At 27.0% G+C, this 17,427-nt stretch overlaps 2 protein-coding genes across 2 annotated transcripts in view; both read left to right on the top strand.

The window, feature by feature from the left end:
* Window positions 1-3,344, top strand: part of pea (ATP-dependent RNA helicase pea) — a 48,267-nt gene extending 44,923 nt beyond the window's left edge. Inside the window, exons 23-25 of the mRNA XM_071186115.2 lie at window positions 772-968; window positions 1,776-1,955; window positions 3,013-3,344. Of these exons, the coding sequence (XP_071042216.1) occupies window positions 772-968; window positions 1,776-1,955; window positions 3,013-3,235 (600 nt within the window). The 3' untranslated portion in view covers window positions 3,236-3,344. The remainder of the gene's footprint in view (window positions 1-771; window positions 969-1,775; window positions 1,956-3,012) is intronic.
* Window positions 3,345-7,498: 4,154 nt separating this feature from the next.
* Window positions 7,499-17,427, top strand: part of LOC107443708 (ATP-dependent RNA helicase DHX8) — a 38,591-nt gene continuing 28,662 nt past the window's right edge. Inside the window, exons 1-5 of the mRNA XM_087152477.1 lie at window positions 7,499-7,713; window positions 10,551-10,636; window positions 12,902-13,054; window positions 16,612-16,693; window positions 16,849-16,949. Of these exons, the coding sequence (XP_087008603.1) occupies window positions 7,620-7,713; window positions 10,551-10,636; window positions 12,902-13,054; window positions 16,612-16,693; window positions 16,849-16,949 (516 nt within the window). The 5' untranslated portion in view covers window positions 7,499-7,619. The remainder of the gene's footprint in view (window positions 7,714-10,550; window positions 10,637-12,901; window positions 13,055-16,611; window positions 16,694-16,848; window positions 16,950-17,427) is intronic.

Genomic DNA, 17,427 nt, shown 5'->3' with positions numbered 1-17,427 from the left:
AAATTATAGCAGCTTAAAATACAACGCCACTCGAATTATCTCAAGTGTGCACAGTTTGGCCTGTTTAGCACGCTCAAATTAACTCAAGCTCACAAGTTAAGAGGTTAATGGATGGTGCATCAACCAGAAAAAAACTACTTTTTAAATCTGATTATTTGCAGTCAACAATTTAAAAAAAATATGCAAATTTTAAAAAAAGGGTAAACTTTCTGCCATAAGTAATTAAAAATTAGTTTAAATTTTAAAAAATAAAAAAGTATATTTAGGTCTAAAAAAATTTTCAGAAACTTAATAGAATTTTTGCATCGTTTAATTTCTACTTTAAAATGCATATACACATTTTATTTATTTATTTTAACTATGATAGTAGACAAGAAAGAACCACTTCATCATACTGATATTTCCTACTCTGTTATTTGTATAATGTGTAATAAATATAAATTTGTTAAAATTACATACCATAAAAAATATACCCATGAATGATTTAATTTATTTAAAGCAATTTAACCAATAAATTTTATTGTTGTTAATTGTCCGAATTTATTTTCAGATACTATATATTTTTCAAAATTACAAATTTTTCGAGATCATTATATTAAAATCTAACCAATGCTTAAAAAAATAATTATTATCAAATGTCCCAATTTATTTTGAGCTACTACGAATTTTTACATATTTTTTAAGACAATTTATATTAAAATCTAACAAATGTTTAAAAATCAGTTGTCCTAATTTATTTTCAGCGACTATATATTTTTAAATATTTTTCAGGACAAGCAAGCTTTAGCTGATCAAAAGAAGGCAAAATTTAATCAACCTGAAGGAGATCATCTAACACTGCTTGCTGTTTACAACTCATGGAAAAACAACAAGTTTTCTAATGCTTGGTGTTACGAAAATTTTGTGCAGATCAGGACACTGAAAAGAGCTCAAGATGTCCGGAAACAACTATTAGGAATCATGGATCGGTGAGCGTTTCTTTTTAAATCTTGACCTTTTAACTATTCATGGGATGTTAATGTTTCATACATATTTAGATGAAACTTGCTTGGAAAGTTAATGTAATGTCTCCTAGTTGTAAAATTCAAGAAAAAATTTCATGAAGTTAGATTTGTAATATTTTAAATATTAATCTAAGAAAATAAGTCAATTATTTTTTTTAATGTTTATTTAAAATATACCTAGTTGTGAATTCAATTAACTTCATGGATAAAGCTCCCCAGAAAATGTGTAAAAAAATTATTAAAATTATCTGAGTATAGTAGAATAATTGATAGAATGTGCTGTTAACTAAAAAAAGAAGAAAAGAAGAAAAAAAACAGGGAAAAGTCCCATTTGGAATTGTCTGAACTTCGACAAAACTCTATTTTCCGGATACTAGGAATTTTTCAGATAAAAAAAATAACAAATGCGGGATAATTAATCTCAATTATATGCAATAGCGTGTTCTTATAGGTTGATTGACATTTTTAAAAAAAACTAAAGAATGTTTTGTATGATAAAATATATATTTATAAAAAATAAACAAAATTGAGCAGAGGATAATTTGAGCTTTTCTCTTCCATGAATTAAGATATGTTTTTCTCTTCATTTTTTTTTTTTTTTTTCGAATATTGTGAGAAAATTTCAACAGAAATAAAAATAACATTAAAAAAACGAGCCTATAATTCAAAATGTAAATTTATTCTTACTTCAAGTTTCAATCAGGGAAACTTATCTGGGAAAATTAAAATTTTATTCATACATTTTTACATAATTTTAAACATTTATTTCAGACATAAATTAGATGTTGTATCGTGTGGCAAAACGACGGCTCGTGTTCAAAAGGCTATCTGCAGTGGTTTCTTTCGAAATGCAGCTAAGAAGGATCCCCAGGAAGGCTACAGAACTTTGGTAGATGGACAGGTTGTTTACATTCATCCTTCCAGCGCTCTATTCAATCGTCAACCAGAGTGGTAAGATTTCTTTCTAACTCCTTTTTTTTTTATTAGTGAAAAAAATACATTTTTGATTGGAAGGTGTGTCAGGTCAAATATACTTATTTTGCTATCATAATGATTATTAGCTGTGAATTAAATTTTTAGTTTAGATATATTTCCTCTGTATTAATTTTTAATACTTATTTATTTATTACAAATGACCAGAAAACAGACTGCAAAGTTACATTATTAATAATGTTGTAGTCATTTAAAAACTTTTATTTCAAAAATGATAAAGTATTTTATGATCGAAATATCTGTTCTCTTCGTAACACAATTTTTATACTCCTTTTTTACTGAATAAATAGACAAACTAATTCAAAAATTCGCTTGGATCAGTACGGCTGCTAGCGAAAATAAGCTCCATTTATAAATAAAGTGAATTACCTAATTTTTTTAAATAATCAAACAAACCATTCCAGAAGTTCACTTGGTTCACTATATCGACTAACGAGAAAAAGCTCTGTATAAAGATAAGATGAATAACAATTGTGTTTAACATTAATTGCCAAAAATGACTAAAATAAATTGGGAATTCATTATTTGCAATGCATTTAAGACAGCTTTAAGTTTCTTTTCATAAATAGGCTTACACATTAATGTTGTTACCTCAGCATTAATGTTGTTGCCAAAAAAGTTTCCGGAAATGCCATAAATTTGTGTTAGATTAAATTTTCATTGCTTATCATTATAAATTAAAATGTTTTATATTTTTATATTAAATTGTAATTTGCTTTGTAGTTAGGTATGCAAAAAAGAATAAGAAAAGGAAAATTCAACTCCTTACTTTTAACTACAACTTCGTATTACTTACTTTTTACGCCCTAAAAATACTCCTTACACTTTTTTTACCAACTTGAGGTTTAGAATTAAGTTGGGGTTTGTTTTTTTTTCTGTTACAAATACTCAAAATGTGTATTGTATTAATTTGGTTGTAATGCTTGATTTACTAAATGAATAGCTTAAAACAGGTGTAATAGACTCAGTAACTTTAAGGGCTTTTTTTAGTAAAAATACTCTACTCTATTTTTAGGGTTGTGTATCATGAATTAGTCCAGACTACTAAAGAATATATGAGAGAAGTTACAACAATTGATCCTAAGTGGATGGTTGAGTTTGCTCCTGCATTCTACAAATTTGCTGATCCAACTAAACTTAGCAAACACAAGAAACAACTAAGATTAGAACCTTTGTACAATAAATATGAAGAACCAAATGCCTGGAGAATATCAAGAGTCAGGAGGAGAAGAAATTAGAATAATCCTTCTTAAATTATTTGTGTACAAAGAATGTAAATATTTAGGGCACAGACTGTAAATACTTGAAGAATTATCCTTTGTAATGAATAAAGGGTGTTCCTTTTTATTTTTCTAGTTTTTTGAAATATTACATAATCAATGCATGCAAATGTTGGAGTATGGTGACTACAATATTATATACATAGCTGTCAATTCTACTGGATTAGCCAGTTTCTCCTGGTCTTCTGGTTTTATAAAAATTCTCCTGGTTTTTGTACATTTTAGAAAATTCCCTAAAATTGAGTTGTTTCCTAAAAAATCCCTATTAAAATAGAAATTTTGCACAGATTATTGGTTCTTTGAATATTGAAATAAGTATTACTAACACATAATGAAGCTAGCCTTGTGTAAAGTAATCAGTTTAAAACTTTTTTGTTCAAAAATGCTCACTTTATTTTTATTTCGAACTCCCTTTTTAAAATAATTGAAAAATGCCTATTACTATTCAAAATTATGAATTAGGCTAATACCTAACATTTCAAGTTCATTCGATTTCAGTCATAACTGGAAAATATTGCAGTTTTTCTATTTTGATGACTATAAAATGTATAATATGTGTATAATATTTAATACATTAGGCAATAATTATCATGAAATTTATATTATTTCTTAAAATCTACTGGATTTTTTTCCTATCCATGTTCACAGCTATGTATAAAGCTTTACCTGAGAGTTTGAGTAATTCTTTGTAAGACTATTCTATTTAATTTGAAACTTTGAAGTACCAAAATAAGTTTACAAAGTAAACTTTATCATCAAGGATAATTTCACTTCTTTCAAGTTCCTCAACTATAATAGATAATTAAATATTTTGTATCATTAAAAAAAATTTTATAAATATAAATTTACTCAATGAATTATTATGATCTGTGATTCTGAATTGTTACTATTTTTTTCAAAGTATTCATTTTACGAACTGAATATATATTTTATTTTTTCAAACATTCTAAATATTAAATATTTTTTAAAATATTCTTTACAATTGTGATTCTTGAAAAATAAAGTAAAATTGGTTCTGATTATCCAGAATTCTGGAGTAAAACAGTTGCATTGTTCATATTCATAATGTCCTATTTGCAAGAGTTTAGAAATTTAAAATGTTGAAATACGTTATAATTTAACATGAGTTCAATCGATAATACCTTGCAGAAACAAAACTTAATTCACTTAAATTTGAATTAACGATTGTAAAAGAATAATATTCGTTAACAATTCGTTAAGAAATCCTTTACTACTCATCCATTGAATTGGTTGTAAAAAATGAAAAAAAAATACATCTTTATCTTCCCTTCTTCTTTTTTGTAGTTATTGAATAAGCTTTTCCGTATATGCTAAACGTTGAGCTAAAACAAATTAGTTTCTTGAGGGCAATATAGAGTCAACTAACTTATTTCTTGTTTTTTCTAAATCCTTAAAACTCGTGAAACAAATTCTGTCATGAACTTGAGATACAGATAGATTGAGTTGGTGCAACTATTTTTTGTATAAATGTTTAAGCGACAAAGAAAGGTTAGTAATATCCTCCTAAGTAACTAAGTTGATGTCAATAAGGGCATTCTTGAATTGAAAATAAGTTTCTCTATTTAAAATAACACATTCAAATATCAGCAATAATAATTTTGAGATTTTAAATAAAAACTGCAATTCATTGTATATATATATATTTTTTTTTATTCATTGAATTATATTGGGAATTTACTATGTTTTTTTTATGCATGCAACAAAAATGTAGCTTTTAAATTATGAGATTGCCAAAAGCTTTACTCTTAAGTCATATTTCTTTTATTTTTTTGATAATTCTTTAACTTGCTCAAAAAATCTTCTATTTAAGCCTGAAATCAAGTGTAGTATTTATACTAACATTTGCTTAATTTAAGAAAAGATAGAATTTTGTTTTAAAAGCATTAAACAGCATAATGTAATAACATGTTTTCAACTTTGTGATATAAATGTAGATAAAAACATTCATTAGGATGAAAAATCTCAGGAGGATGTACTTATTGCATTTTTAAATTTCTAAAAAGAAATTTACAAAATTTCTAAACATTTATTTGAACTTCACCCCTTTTAATTAAGTCTTAACAATAAAAAATATTTCCAATTATGATAATGCACTAATGTTTGTGAATATTGCAATACCATGAAGGAATTATCAGAAGTTAATGAAATTTATTCCGTATTACTGATAGTAGTACAAATAAACATGTGCAAGTAGGGTTACATGTACAATTGCTTTGTAATTCTAATGATTTACAAGTTAACCTCTCTTCATTTCATGTAAGTTTGAGTTCAATTTGCATAATTCCTTCGTGGTATTGAAATTTTCACTGAAATCAGTGTAGTTATTGGTTAATATGAATAAAGGTACAAAATTGTAGCCTTTTGACACTTCTAGCATACTAACAATAGTTAGGTACAAAAAGCTTTTACTTATACTCGAGAAATCTATTGAAGCTGAAAAGCTGCACTTTCATATATACTGGATGGCCATGAGCTTGGTCATATAATATGCATCTAACTCATCCTATGCTTTTTCCAAGGTTATTCTTACTGTTACACGTTTCCTCGAATACTCTTCAAGTATGCATCGAACCACTGTAATATTTTTCATGATAATTCTACAGATTACTTTCACGCAATTTTATTTTAATGGGCAACTAGCCAAATTTTCATGCTAGTTAACTATTAACCAAGCTTATAGCCAAACCATAAATATTTTCCTCAAAAAGGCCTCATCTTTATAATCAAAAGCCTGTTCTGAAGCATGTGAAGAGGTTTTCCCTGTTTCTAAGATATTCACGAAGCAGAGCTTGAAACGTTATAGAACCAGTTGAAACATCTTTCCTTGCTTCTTAGTTTACCTTACTTATGAATCAAACAGAAACAATTAAGAGGCTCTGCTCCATTTGAGTTGTGTATTCAATAGTGATTATAATCTAAAATTAAATTGAGAAAATGTAGTTTTTGTTTGGATAATTTTTCTGTTTTGAAAATTCTTTAAAGTTTCAGGTATTTCTATGTTATTTACACATTTATAATACTTAAGATTTTGAAAATTATTTAAACATACTGCTTAAAACTATGTACAATAAAATTATATATAAAACCAAAAATATCAAAAAATTTTGTTTTTTAGTCAGTCTTTAAGTAATTATTTTATAAATCTTCAATCATTTTATGCAAAATGTTGCTTGCCATTTACGTCCCGCAAAGGAATGATAGTTAAGGCACTGTTTCACTAGTAGCGTTTGAGTTCACGCAGGTCGTCAGTCTACCAAAGCAAGGAAGCCAACCACCTACAAAATTGTGATGACATTTCTTAGGATCATCTTCAGAGATAATTCCCAGACTGTTGCTAATAGTTTAATTTGAAGCTCTAGTGAAATGTAAATAAAGTTCTACAATTACTTCATACCATTTACATTTTTTTTCTTCCAATGCCCACCTGGATAATGACCATGCGGTCAGTGCGCGGGTGGGTGACCACTTCGATCAGTCTGCGTAGGGACCGAGGGTGTGCGGTATGGGTCCTCGTTAAACTGTTCTACCGTAAAGTGTTCGACTTCGTGTGCAGGTCGTCGGGATACCGAAGCGGGGGTGCCATCCCCTCTGCAGAGGGGATCAAAATTGTGATGGCATGTTTTCGGATCATCCTCAAGGATGTTTCACAAACCGTCGCCGATAGCCCATTGCGCAGCTCTAGTGCGACGTAAATGAACAACCACAATAATGACCTAGGTCATACAGGCATCTGAAGGGCAGATTTGTTGGCCTCTCTTTCAGGGGCACCATATTAGGTGGGCCAACGTTGCTCCCACCATGCCTTGCCCGGGATTCGAACCCAGAACCTTTCCGGTGCAAAGGCAATTCCCTAACCCCTACACAGGCCGGTCGGCAAGCCATTTACATAATAGAAAGGAAAATTTTTTTTAATAATAACGAAACCGAAACTTTGACTAAGGGACTATTCTAACTATGAATATCCTCATGCGTATTTGATGAATGTGAATGAGATAAAAATAGTGATCCGTGAAAAACTTTCTAATCAACATGCTCTCATTCGTTTGCGATTCGCGCAACTCTGATCTCTGCGTACAAAGAAGTTGAAAAATTATGAGGTTGCAAACTTTGCGTCCCTGAATTCGCATTTACATATTTTTACATAAGTGAGAATGGCTCTAGCGTAATGCAAGCAAAGTCATTACAGAAATAAGTAACCGGAAGTATTGCAAATCTAAACAAATAAATTGTAAGACAGGAAATCGAATGCAATAAGTGCAAAGCACTATCTTTCTTAAATTCAATGAAATTTATTGTTCTTTAAACTTATAATTTTTCTACAATGGCTGAATTACGAAAATTAGAATATATTTCAGTTGTGAAAAACATTGCTACTGAACTTTATAATCATTTAGGAATTAGCGACACAGATTTAGGTTTGCCTCAATAATTCATTTAAATGTTTTATTTCTATTATTATTTCGTGGGCCTTGCATTTTTTAATACTCATTAGTTTGTTTAAAATAATATAATTTCGTTTGAGTGTTTTCGCATGAATGTTTTGATCAGTAAACTTAAGTCATTCTTAGTGGTCATTACTAACTAGTATTTAGTATTTTAAAGAGAAATTTATTATTTTGTATTATTTTTAGTTTACTACTTAGTTTTGAGAAAAATCTTTCCGTATCGTGATCTGTGGCAGAATAATCGCCAAGTCTTGGAAACTTCCGGGCAGTGACCCCGCGAGAAACTAAAAAAAAAACATCACAGGAAGGGACTAATTCGAAAGGTATAACTCGTAGTCACCCCCAGCTCAAACATCTACATGTTTTTTTTTAAGGTGTGCAAGTTTAAAATCTATTTGACTCCTTGGCGATTGTAGTTGGCGCTACAGATCCCCCATTATTCTGATAAATACAAGATTCATTTATGGTTTAAATCCTTAAAATGAACTATACACTTAAGAGAAAGACCTGCACTTTATTAAAATGCTGGGTTCACAAAATTTTGATTTCTTCATTAAAAAATCTTTTTTTTTTTTTTTAAATTTAAATATAATATTTTATAATTAAAATATATTTAAAACAGGTATAAACATGTATATTATCTTAAACTGGTCTAGAGGTCCTAAGTCATATTTGTATCTATATGACCTCAAAGAATAATCCATAAATTCTGCAAAAAAATAATTTTTTAAGAAAATTTTCTCATAGGTACTTGATTTGTAACCAAGTCAGTTGCACACAATAAACTAAGAAAGAGAACACATAAAAGGGAAACAATTTAACGAGTGTAATACGTAATGACGGTAAGTACAACAGGTTGTAGCCAACCATTCTCACCAAGTACAACAAAAAGTTAATAAAACTTCAGTTAAAGCTAACACTGTTGTTATGGACATAAAAAAATAGTTCCGTAAAGCGTTAACTGTATTCATTATAAAATCTTTTACCATAGTAACTATTTTTGTTACCTATTATCACAATTAATTCTAAATTACCTCTGTAAGTAATAGTATGGGAATTTTTTATACCCCAATGGATGCTTATACTGTAGGGGGAGGTTGGACCTCTGGACATGGGCAAAATTAAGAACATGTATTTCATAAAAATTATTTAAAAAAGTACTTTAAATTCACTTTGTCTACAAATATTTATTCAATTAATTTCAGTTCCAAAATTTAGACTGAATTAGTTTTATTCTCATTAATAAAATTATTCAGGAACATTGTTTTGTACAGTACAGAACCCGTTATCCGGAAATCAGAAAACCAAAAAACCAGAACGAAATTCAATAAATTTTCCCGCCATTTTTTTAAAAAAAGATTTTTTTTTCCTCATAAGATTTTAGGATTTTTCTTTCTTTTTTGAAAGATGTTCACCTTACCATCATTTTGGAAATAATCATTAGTATATTACTTCATCTTCTTTTTAAGATTATTTCCAAATTTTTTTTTTTAGTTGGGTTTAACAATAAAAAAACGGCTTTTTGAAGCGATTCCGAAAACCGGAAAAATCAGTTATCCGGAATAGCGATGGTGCCAATCGTTCCGGATAATTGGTTCCCTACTGTACCTTTTATTCAATGGAAACAAAATTTAGTTCTGAACTAAAAAAAAAAAAAAAAAAAACATTGTAAGCATAATATTTTACCTCTACACTCATAAAAATTATACAAATTTGGTGTCTTTGTATATTTAAAAAATAATTATAAGAAAAGCTTACTTTTATCAAACATTACATTCTTTTTAAGGAATTATGATGAAAAACATAAATTTTTCAGGCATAGGATCGTGCCTGTATGTTTTGTAATATGTCAGTATGTTTTTTAATGTGTCTGTATGTTTTTTTAATGTCTCATTGTATACTAAATTTGTGCCAAATAGTAATTAAAGTATTCTTTATATCAAACAAATGATTTTAAATAGTAATTCATGAAGATGATACAGGTAATTCTTATTTTTCATGAGTCCCTTTTAAGAAGTATCAGGCTTTTCATTGCATAGTTATCGCTTGATATGACTTTTCATAACTTTAATTTCCTATGAATTATATTAAACAATTATATTTTGTTTCATTATGCAAAATCAATTATTAATAAATTAGTTTTTTAGTACCAAAAATATTTTATTAATAAAATTCAATAAATAATTGTGGGCTGTCAGAATTACCTTATATTTTTTTATAGACCTAGGTATTATATTCATCTTTAAAAATAGATATTTAATTTTAAGTAATTAAGAATATAATGCTATAGCTGTATGATATAACATTTATCCTACAATATTGTATCTGGTTGCATTTTTGTTACATGGTCCAACGTGTTTCAAGTGGTGAACCAAGCTACCATTCCGGCCTTGGGGTCCACTCTTCAATTCTTTTTTTTAAAAGAATTATTATTAAAAAATATTACCGAATGATTTATCTTATAATAAAATGATTTATTAATTATTATGATTCTTATGATTATTAATGTAATTATTATTAAATGATTTATTATTATCAATGATTAAATGAAAATGATTTTCTTGTAAGAAAAATCCAACAATTTTTTAATCAAGATAAAGATTAAAAAGTGGATTAACTAAACTTCCTATACTAACCTTTATTTTCCACCTATACTGAACTTTTTTTCCAAATTAATTTAATTGTCACTAGCATGTTCATTCAACAAACCTAAACTAATGTTTGAAGCTTGGCACAAATACTCAACTTTTATCTAGGCAATTTTCCTTATTCATTTTGGTTTATTAATTTATTTTATCCATTTACAGCTGAATTTGTTATATCATTAGCTGAAAAGAATGATACTCATGAAACATTCAAGAGAGCTTTGGAAGAAAATGGTGCTACTTTTTCGGTATGTTGATTTTTTATGGTATTGTAACTGTATAATTTTTTGCATGTTAACAAAAAGTTTTAATCATATTTCATAACTGTCTTTATTTACCTTAAAAAATTATTTTAGCCTTAAAAGTTAAAAGCAAGTGTTACTTTTAAATTTATATAATTACTTTCAGTTAATAAGGCATTTCTCTTTTCACCTTGATCAATTTGCTACTATATATATGTTTTATCTTTATTTTGAACTTAAAAAAAGAAGAAAATAAAAAAAAGAATTTTTTTTTTTTTTTTGATATCAGAAGTTATATATTTTTTAAATACTTTTGAAAAATTATTTTTAATAATTTTCTTCTCTTGTCATTATTTTTTATTATTTTCCATTTTTTCTCAATATTTTAGCTTTTATATATATATCTTTTAGTCTATTTTTTTGGCTTTAAGTTACCCATTAACTGACATTTTTAATTTCTCCCTTTTATAAAAGCGTGAGAAATGCACTCCCTCAGCTTTTTAGCAGACCAATTATAATTATAAATTTTTCCCTGAGATCTAAAACAATAAAGTGAAAAACTTATACTACTTTCTCTCAGGGTTGGCAGGTTTTTGACATGTGACAGTTTTTGACAGTTTAAACCATGGTTTAAACCGTCGCGTCAAAAACCTCACTGTCAAAAATGTCAAAAACCTATATTCATATGTGAAATTTAATTAATACATAAAATTTATATATTTTTTATAAAGGATAGTGTTTCTAAATATGTTCTAGAAAAAATAAATTTAAAATTTTGAAGAAACACTTATATTTTGAATAGTAACCAAAATCTTGTACTTTTGTAAGCTCACATCTTTTGTAATATTATGTATTCATTTTCATGTGTTATTGAAAATCTGCAGTGATATTATTAAGAAATTTATTTATAACCAAATTTAGTGTATAGTATAGATTATACTAAAAATTAGACATTTTTAAAGATAAACATTAGCAGTTTTGCACATTAGACATCTTTTAAAGAAAAATCTTTTTAATATTCTTTTAAATCTTCTTAATAATCTTTTTAACATAAGACAATACAAATTTAAGTGCTTTCTGTTAAATACACAGAGTAGTTAGTGTCGATTTACAGTATATTCAGCCTATTCATTTACTATGCTGAAAATTTAGTTTATCCAAATGCTTGTGAATTTCATTTTGCTGAATACTATATACATAGTTTTGTTGAATATCTAAATATTCAGCTGTTGAATAATTACTTCTTGCTTTCAAGATATGCATTATTTGTATTCTTAATACAAGTGGGGGAAAAAAATTAAGAGGTAAAAATTGTTTTAAAATGATAAGTGTAATAATTATAAATAAATATAATAAACAATATGAATTATATTTATCATTATTCACAAATATAACTACTTTTAAATTCAAATTAACAATCTGGATAATAAAGATATTCGGTATAACATTAAAATTTTTTTTCATACACTTGTATCAAGTTTGTATTTATACAACATAACTTGTAAGTTCCTTGTAAATATTAGTTATATGTTCCTTATATGTCAAAAATGCATAGTAATAAACTTTTAATTTTCTTAAGTATCAAAAAAAAAATTTTTTTTTTAAAAACATAAATATTTGAAAAAATTTTGTGCAAAATTTTTCTGCACATGCATTTGAATATAAATTTCTGAGATTTTAAATCTGTTATTTTACCTTAATTTTAATTAAAAAATATTTTAAAACCTGCTGATTACCTATAGTATAATTAAATTTCAATATAATGCATGGCAACTGTTGGTAGTTTTGAAGTTTATATATTTTTTTGGCAAACTTTAGTTTTTGACATTTTTGACGGGTTTTTGACGGTTTAAACCAGCATTATACCCTTGTCATGTCAAAAACCACTTTTTGACGTCAAAAACCCAACCCTGCTTTCTCTAGGATAAAATCTCAAGCACACATTTTTTGAAGCCCGATTTAGGCTCTGCCAATGCTTGAAAATTATTTAAATAGACAATGTGAAGCCATGTCATCTCTTTAAAATGACTTAAACTTAATCTTCCTTCCAACTTTTTGCCTTCATTCCTGAACATTCAACCATGGCTGTCATTTATTATTGATGATATATTATCGCTTGTCTTTTTCAGATCATTTATTGTTAAGCATATTAGGCTATTTGCAGACTTCTTAATTTTTTATGTTTAAAAGTGCTGATTAATTATTTCTTAGTTTGAATTTTTTTTAAAAGTCATACATTATGGAAAATATTTTTTTCATTTCTACTCTCAGGATTCATTAATTGCTATTGTGTTGCGTCGCATTAAGACTATGATGCCAAAAAGATCATTGGAGGCAGAGGATCCATCAGAAATGAGTGCGGCTTCCAGAAGCGAAGAAAATCTTCATTTTTCAGTTATTGCTACTAATGATGATAAAGTTAAGGTAAGTTATGAAAAAATTCAAAGTCTAAATAAAACTTTGAATATGATTAGATTTCCTTCCAGTATTTTACTTCTGTAATCAAAGACAAAAAGATACGACTTTATTGTTGAATTCTATTTTACTTGTTGTATAATATATCTAATGGAAAGAGTTAATACTTTTAACTCATATATGATAATTTAAAGGCTTAAAATTTTTTTTTAATTTTGCTTTTAAACATTTTTGTATTATGGCGACATATTTTTATTCTTTCGATATCTGACTATACATTGTTATTACTAATTACTGCAGCTCCTATGTTAGAAATATTTAATAAATTTCATGGAAACTTTTTATTATCGATATTTTAGAGGATTCAACTAAACCATTAAATTTGATTTAAATTCTAAATTTGATTCTAATGCTTAATGTTTGAAGTCATTTTGTAGTCTTTTTTTCCTTGTTCTTTATTCTTGTTTCTCATTTCAATTTTTAAAACAAAAGTAATAAGTCTTGATTTAAATTATTCACTTTTTACAGAGATAATTTATAATTTCTTTCATTTGATTTACACTTATTATGTTTTTATTCACAATTTTAAATTCTGTTACAGCGTTAGTAAATAAATAGGTAAATATTGCTTTTGAACAGAACAGTTATTACATCTTTAATTTTCCGATTGTTATATTTTCTAGCGACTGAGTATGCTAACATTTTTATGTGGTTTAATGCCTAATTTCTAAGAGATTATAATAAAAATTTCTTGGAACAACACTTATGCATCTATTTAATGAAATCTTAAATGCATTGATGAATGTCCTAAATATTTGTTACATATCATTATTTCTCACTTACACCAGAAAATGTCAACATTCAGCTAAAAAAATAATTATGTTTTAATTGTTGTTCATTTAATACTTTGAATGATTATGTATACTAATGAACTTTAGCATTTGCTAGTGTAATTGACAAATAATGATATTTTAATGATATCCTCAGTGGTAGACTGATCATGGGTTAGAGTCCTCTTGCCGTAAGGCTAACCATGGGAGGTTCTCTTGGTTTTCCTCTCTATGTATCCCAAATGCGGATTAGTTCCATAATAAAAAAGTCATCCATGAAGGCAAATTTCTCCCAATACTTAATCCAGGAGTTCCCTTTTCTTTTGGATTGGGTTCAAAATTACAAGGCTACGGAGTTGAACATTAGTAGTCGTAAACACGAAATTGGATCGGCTATTCAACGACGGTTATAAAATAATGATATTAAACTAATATTTTAGACATTCACCAAAGTCATTCACTTTGGTAGACGTTCTTATGTAAATTTTGACATTCACTAATTTTCAACTTTTACTATAAAATTTATTAGTATATGAATATATTTTTTTTTTTAATTTTTATTCTACATCACCCCAAGACATTTTATTTTTGTGTATGCATTTAAGAGATGAGGCAATTTACTTTTTTAATGTACAACTTATACTTTTTATTCGTGTTAAACCTTCATTTTTAGGTTTCTTATTATTTTAGTTGGGTTTTTTTTAAGGGATAATTTAGTTTTTCTTTAAAATTGATATCCCTTAAGAATGCATGATTATCAAGTATTTCTGAAAATGTTTAGGTACCTTGGTCAAATAAATCCGGCTTTTAATTTATATTTAAAACATACTTGTTTTTTACAGATAGCGATCAGAGAGAGAATGCCTACTGAAGCACTGATTCACTTGCTTCAGTTGAATATTATGTCATTGTAAGTTAGTACTTAAGCTCTTTTTTTTTAAATCAAAGTTTGAAGTTTTTCATTATTTTGAATAAAGTTTTTCTAGTCAAATTTTGATGGTCAAATTATTTAAGGCATCTTTTTCACTGCAAAACTCATTTGTTAAAGGGAGTATATGCTTTTATTTATTATTTATAAGTCAATGTTTGCTACTTGAATATATTTTTCGAAACCCGTAAGAAAGTTTAAACTGTTTTCAAAGATGAATTTCAAATGGTAATTTATTTCTACTTTTTTCATAAAATTTTTTATCTTTTAAATATTTGAAATATATTTATTTTGTGTTTTAGTTTTTTATTAATATTTTCAAATAATAAAAAGTTGGATTTTAACTGCATCCTGTAAGCTTTTTTAAAAATATTTTAAGAGATAATGAAAGAAAAGTACTGATTGTCTAGTTTTAAGGTTTTTTAACTTTCCCATACTAATGTAGCAGGTAGGATTTTATTTTTGATGTATAAAATATTGAGCTGTAGAATATTAGAATAAAAAGTTTGTTACAAGTAAAAAATGGTGAGAAAATTAAAAATTGAGCCTAGAGAGTAGAAGTAGTAGTCTAAGTAGAGGGCATCTAATGCAATTTTATAAGTACTTATCACTTTTAGTTAAATTTTTTATATCTATATTTAATATAACACTGGGGGTTTCGCGTTCGGCTGACCACCTAACTGGAACATCTGCTCCTGCACCCCAGAGCCCAAGGTCAAGAAAACTGAGATGGGCACAGTAGGCCTTCCCCCTCTATGGGCTGTAGTGCCACCTAGTTTTAGTTAGTTTAGTTGGTTTTTTATATTTAATATGGATGGTAAATTTGCTGCATATTTGATTAAACTTTCAAAATTATGTTATGAGAAAAAATGTATCGTAAATGTTTAGTATATTTTTTAGAACCTTTTAAAAGTTTAGTTTTAATGCCTTTTTAAAAATATTTCTTGAGAATTAGTTTCAATCATCTGTTTTGTGATCATATCATTTCTAAGTACCCATACAAATGTTTAATTTGTTTTCACTTAATGGAATTATTCTTCATATTTCTAAAACTATTTTGTTCTTCAAAACATTGTCATCCAAGAATATCAAGATCTAGTGATTTCGAGATTTAGGTTACTAATACAGTTGACATCTTGTTGTGCACCCTGGAGTTTGAAAATGTTAAAGGTTTTGTTTAGCCACTTACTCAAAATTTCTGAAGGTTTTAGTAATTTAATAACAAGCAATTTTATGAATATATTGTCCTTACTTACTTTTTTCATGAATTTTTTTGACATTTTTCAAAAAATCATATTATAGGTTTTATTTAACTACTAACCAAAAAATGCTGAAGGTTTTAGTAACTTACTAACCAAAAATTGTGTCCCTTAAGGCTGTGTCCCTTCCTCCTTTTTTTCAAAATTCGTGTTTGCCATTTTTAAAAAATCCCACGACTGTTTTACTGAAATCTAAAATTCTAAAAATGACAAAGAATGAATAACATGCTATAAAAAGTCACTCATAATCATATGTCACTTACTCATATTTACATTCTGCTGTATCCCTATATAATTAAAAAATCCTTTATACTTTTTTTTTTTTTTTTTGTCAAAAAGTTTAAGTATAGATGTTATGGTACTTATACCAAGTTCTCAATCCTGAAAATTTTTTATTATCTTCCTCAAAATTTATTTAAAAATATTTGTTTGGCATAATTTTAATTTAATTTGTACTCTATGTTTATTCTGGTCTATTTTTGACAAAAATGTATTCCCGTGTTTATATGTTTAAATTACTCTTTTTCATAATTTTAATTATTTTTACAGAAGCCTACCTCAAGTTGTTTGCACATACCTGAGCTACCCATTCATGATGTAGATACAAGCGAGGAATCAAAAGAGGAAGATGGTATGGGTTTATCATTTTATTGACTAGAATTATATCCTGTGCCTTATTTTAAATTATTTGATTTTATGTGTTTATTAAATGAAACAACTTAAATTACAAATATGTATTAATGATTGATTTATATTTACTCATTTAAAATTATTTTTTAAATTTAGATGAGGATATTGAAATTGAACTTGTTAAGGATAATCCACCCTTCTTGTCTTTGCTTGATGTGGAAAATGTACAAGATCTTACACCTATCAGAATTGTTAAAGTGAGTTTTCTTGATTACATTGATGAAAATTGTACTGTATATTTGAAAGGAGAGAAAAAAAACGCTTGTTTGCATTTATTTATTTATTTTTTACCTTGTGATTTCTTTCTTCGTTATTTTTTTTTTTAAATTTGCTTTTTCATTTTTATATAACTAACTTCCCATTATATTTAACTCTTTGAGATATTAGCCCCTTTCAAATTCTCTGAAAATCTTCCTGCCTTGTGTACTAATATGAGAGAAACTAATAAATTTTTGTATGGCCTAATTTTTTTTCTTAGAATTTATATACATTCCATTTCATTCATGCAGTTTTTTTTTTCTTTTTTGTATAAAATTTTTTTAAAAATATACTATAATTTTTCTCATTGACCCTGCCCTATTTAGTTTTGTTGTATTGTTGAAAAAAATTATCTTTTTTCTTATTCTTAATTTTTTTTTAGTTTAATTTAGAGTGCCTCTAAAAAACCTTTCTGTG

The sequence above is a fragment of the Parasteatoda tepidariorum genome, chromosome 9 (genome assembly GCF_982258835.1).
Source record: "Parasteatoda tepidariorum strain Cologne lab strain chromosome 9, Ptep-v5.0, whole genome shotgun sequence".
Taxonomy (NCBI): domain Eukaryota; kingdom Metazoa; phylum Arthropoda; class Arachnida; order Araneae; family Theridiidae; genus Parasteatoda; species Parasteatoda tepidariorum.
The sequence above is the reverse complement of the archived record's forward strand: the minus strand, read 5'-3'. Positions and strand labels throughout refer to the sequence as shown.